At 38.3% G+C, this 4,264-nt stretch overlaps 1 protein-coding gene across 1 annotated transcript; it reads left to right on the top strand.

The window, feature by feature from the left end:
* On the top strand, positions 2,599–3,973 carry LOC109350423. Its single transcript, XM_019591660.1, has 2 exons — positions 2,599–3,888; positions 3,959–3,973. Exons 1-2 carry the CDS (start codon positions 2,599–2,601, stop codon positions 3,971–3,973), a joined length of 1,305 nt encoding a protein of 434 aa, XP_019447205.1.

The raw sequence follows: 4,264 nt of genomic DNA on the forward strand, positions 1-4,264 counted from the left end.
CTTCACTGGATTGTACACTTCCATGACTACTAACTCGTATGGTAATAATTTTAATCTCCAACATATATCAGCAATGGTTGTTTTTAAATTTTTTAGCAGGCTATCTCTCAAGCATAAGCATAGCAGTGATATAACAATGGTTGAGATGGAGGTAAAACCAGGAGGCGTCTGAGGAGGCGCCTCCAGCAGTTGTGGGGGTGGAAATGATGTGGAGTAGCTTTGCAAAACTCTTATCAAAATCAATTCCTAATAAAGAGAAGAACTAATATTCATGGGTTTATATCTGGTTAACTAATATTCTTTGAGCCAACTCCAATCTTTTATTTCATTGGCATTAATTTTGCATTATGTTAATTCATGCTTTTGGCCCTTTCGAATTATAAATAAAATCCAGAAGTATCTTTCCCTCAAAATAAGTGCACTAATAAAATCAACTTCGTATTACCAGACTATAATTTTTAACTAATTTGACTGAGTACATATCTCTTGACTCTTAATTCCATTTTCTTTTTTAAGCTTGGTGCAGTTGAGTTCCTTTGCAAACCACTATGTGGTTCATAAGGTCTGTCAATCTTAATGACAAGCTGACAATACATTGGCAATTACTATTAAGAGTAAAATTTCAGTTAGGGCCTTGAAAGTTTTTTGTCACCAATGAAGTTCTTCAAATATTTAAAGCGTCACCTGCACCAATGAAGTCCTTTAATTTTACATCTTTCAAGGACTTAATTGGTGACACCAAATTTTTGGAGGACCTGACTGCTGACAGCCTGACACCATTGTGTTTGGACTTTGTAGCACTAAGTTGTCTGTTTATTCTAATATAACATGAGATATATAGTTTCTAATGTCATCATGTTTGAACCTAAACTTGTCGAAACTACGTGTGGAAATTTGAATGTTGAAAGTACTTCATTACAAAGGGAACCCAAGAAGGAGGAAGAGGACTTTGCCAATCGTTCTAAGGGTGAGAGTGAGAATGCAGTTTCTTCACATCCACAGATTATAAAGATTCAAAGCAAGACTGACAGTAATAGAAAATATCCCAAGAAAGTCAGTGCTAACTGAAGCTAATAGGAAGAAGATGAAAGTAAGCTGATTTATGATGACTCATTCTTTGTATCATGTTCTTCTGACCATCTTGCCTGTAATATTTGATGGCACATGCTCATGTTATTGGTATAAATAACTATATGGCTCACATTACCAGAAAAATATGCCCAATGTTTTCTTTAATCTGTCAATATTCCCAATATTTTGCATTTGCATGCTTGGAATTAATGAAGAATTTACATGGATTTTAAACATTCCACATTCCACATTCATTAGCTGATTAAAGGAAATTTTATAATGGAATTATCAAATGTTAACTAGTCTTGGATTGAAAATCTTATAAAGGACACTTTCAATTGGAAGAGGTTTTTTAAAGAGCACTGATCCAATCATCATTTTTCATATCATCAGTTTTAAATAGAATGTGTTTTCTAGTTATGGAAAAATTCATTGAGTTGTGATCAAAGTAGAAATGTATGATCCACATACAAATAACTACTGAATCTGAATAGTTTTTTGTATGCCATAAATAGTTTGTAATATATGTTATCTGCCAATTTTTATTTTCTAAATACAGTTTTGGGACTTGATTTTTGTCTCAGGTAGATCTGCACAACAAATATTGTGAAGGCATTGGAACAACTTGGCATTGATCGAGAATATGTTATCTGCTATTCCTTCAAGAATATTGGAACTAATGAAAGTAGAAGGCTTGACAAGGCATAATGTAGCAAGCCACCTTCAGGTCATTATGTACCTTGGTGATTCTAGTTACTTTTAGTCCCAAAAATGGATGCTTATCATTAACTTGGTCCCTATATGTGAGAAAAAAATTAAACTTGGTCCCTATATATTTGCTCCGTGCTGTTTATTGTCGTTAAAACACAGTCTGATGGAGTTATGCTACCTTATTATGCCTAGTGGTTCATCAAATCACTGTTCATTGGTTCTTGAATTATGTAGGGCTTTAATAGTTATTTTAATATTCCCCATGATTCATTGGTATGCTATTGGCAAGTGACACTAATTTGGGAACAGTTTCAACAATATGGTAAAGTTGAGATTTGGATGCTCAAGTTCAAGGATGCTCTGGAGGTGTTTAGTTTCTATTAGCATAACTGCTTGCAGATCTTTGAGTGTCAAAACCACAATAACCCATTTTTGAGTGTCAATCTTATTAGAGTAGTTCCTTTAACTATTTTTGTAACTGTTTTAGTTAAAGTGTATCTGACTTCTTTTATTCTTTCAATGAATCTGGTCCATCTTTATGACTAGATTCATAATCAGTTAGTTTACTGGTTTACTATAAGTAAAGGGCTCTTGCTCCTTTTGTATTAACAATTCAGAATATTAAATAAGAGGAAAGAATTAATATTCTCTCTCTCACTTTTACTTTTCTACTTTCTCTCTGTTTCTCTCTCTCTCTCTCACGACTTCACCTTCTTCTCAAACTCTTCTTCTCCACTCTTCTCTACACTTCTCTCTCTCTTCTTCTCATTACCAAATATTAATATGGTATCATGAGCTTATAGATCCGAAACCACCATGGATTTTCCGCCAGAGTCAATACCACCGTCTCTCTCTCCTCGCCCTACCGCCGCTGTTCCGCCGTCAACAGTGACGTTTTCTCAGGTAATCTCCGCCAAGCTCTCCGAAAAGAATTATTTCATATGGAAGCAACAAGTTGAAGCAGTTCTTGCTTCACATCGGTTGGAAAGGTATGTAGTTAATCCTCAAGTTCCTCTTCGATTTCTTTCTGAAGATGACCGTGAGTTTGGGCGAATAAATCCAGCCTTCCTTCAATGGGAGGAGCAAGACCAGCATCTTGTCTCGTGGCTCCTTCAGTCTCTATCGGAATCGGTTCAATCCCGTGTATTAGGGCTCCGACACGCGTGGCAGATTTGGGATGAGATTCACACGTTTTTTGACTCTTTGATCCGTGCTCGGAGTCAACTTCTTCTCTCGGAGCTTCGCACCATCAAGAAAGGAACTCAGACCGTGACTGAGTTTGTGTCTCGGGTTAAGGCACTGATTCACTCCCTAGCTGCTGTTGGTGAAATCATTTCTGGCCGAGAACAAGTTCGCTTGATTCTTGAAGGTCTTCCCTCTGAATATGAGGCGTTTGTCACTTCAATCAACAATAGAGCAGAGGTATGTACGTTTATTCAACTTGAGTCTTTGTTAATGGCTCATGAGACTTATCTTGAGCGTATTCATCCGTCGACACAAGAAGTATTTTCTGTGAATGTTGCTCGTTCATCTTCCCAGTTCTCTGCTGCTGGCCAACATCAGTCTCGGCACAACTTGTACAATGACAAATCTGGTTTTTCTACTCAAGTTGGGACAGAATCTGCAGAGACAGCTCAAATGTATCACCCTGTTGTTCCTCCCCCTGGTAGAGGTCGTGGTAGCTACTTTGGCCGTGGCAGAGGAGGTCGGTTTGGACGTGGCAGAAGTGGCTCTGTTCGCTGTCAACTTTGCTATAAGGCTGGTCATGAGGCTTTGCAATGCTGGTACAGGTTTGATTTGGTAATGCAGTCACAATTGTCTCCTTCTTCTGCTCAGTTTGCTCCACCATTTTCTGCACAATATGCTCCACCGGTTTCTGCACATTATGCGCCACCAGTTTCTGCTCCTGTTGTGCGCCCCTTTGCTCATTCCCAATTTCAGCATCAGCCTATACGACATTATAACAATAATACTCCTCCTATGGCTCATGTCGGTTTTCATCAAAATTCTGTTTTGGGACCAGCACCTATGTCCCCGGCTCATTCGTATGCTGATTCATTCCATCCTACACAAGGACAGCCTAGCCCTCATCATCTTCCGGTTACGGTTGAACCACAAGCATACAATTCCCAATTATGGTACCCTGATTCTGGAGCTACACATCATATTACCTCAGATTCTTCTAATTTGATGCACTCTGCTGGACTTCCTGGATCAGACAGTATTTTTATGGGTAATGGTTCTGGTGCTCCTATTACAGGTATTGGGGACTCTGAGTTTAACTCTCCTTATGATCCGTCTCGTGTCCTCACTCTTAAAAATTTACTTCTGGTTCCTTCTATAACCAAAAACCTTGTTAGTGTTAGTCAATTTGCCAGAGATAATGCTGTTTATTTTGAGTTTCATTCTCACTATTGTTGTGTGAAATCTCAGGTTGATGGAACCTTACTTCTAGAAGGAACTCTTGGTCCTGAAGGGTTGT

The sequence above is a fragment of the Lupinus angustifolius genome, chromosome LG06 (assembly GCF_001865875.1).
Source record: "Lupinus angustifolius cultivar Tanjil chromosome LG06, LupAngTanjil_v1.0, whole genome shotgun sequence".
In the NCBI taxonomy this organism is placed as follows: Eukaryota; Viridiplantae; Streptophyta; class Magnoliopsida; order Fabales; family Fabaceae; genus Lupinus; species Lupinus angustifolius.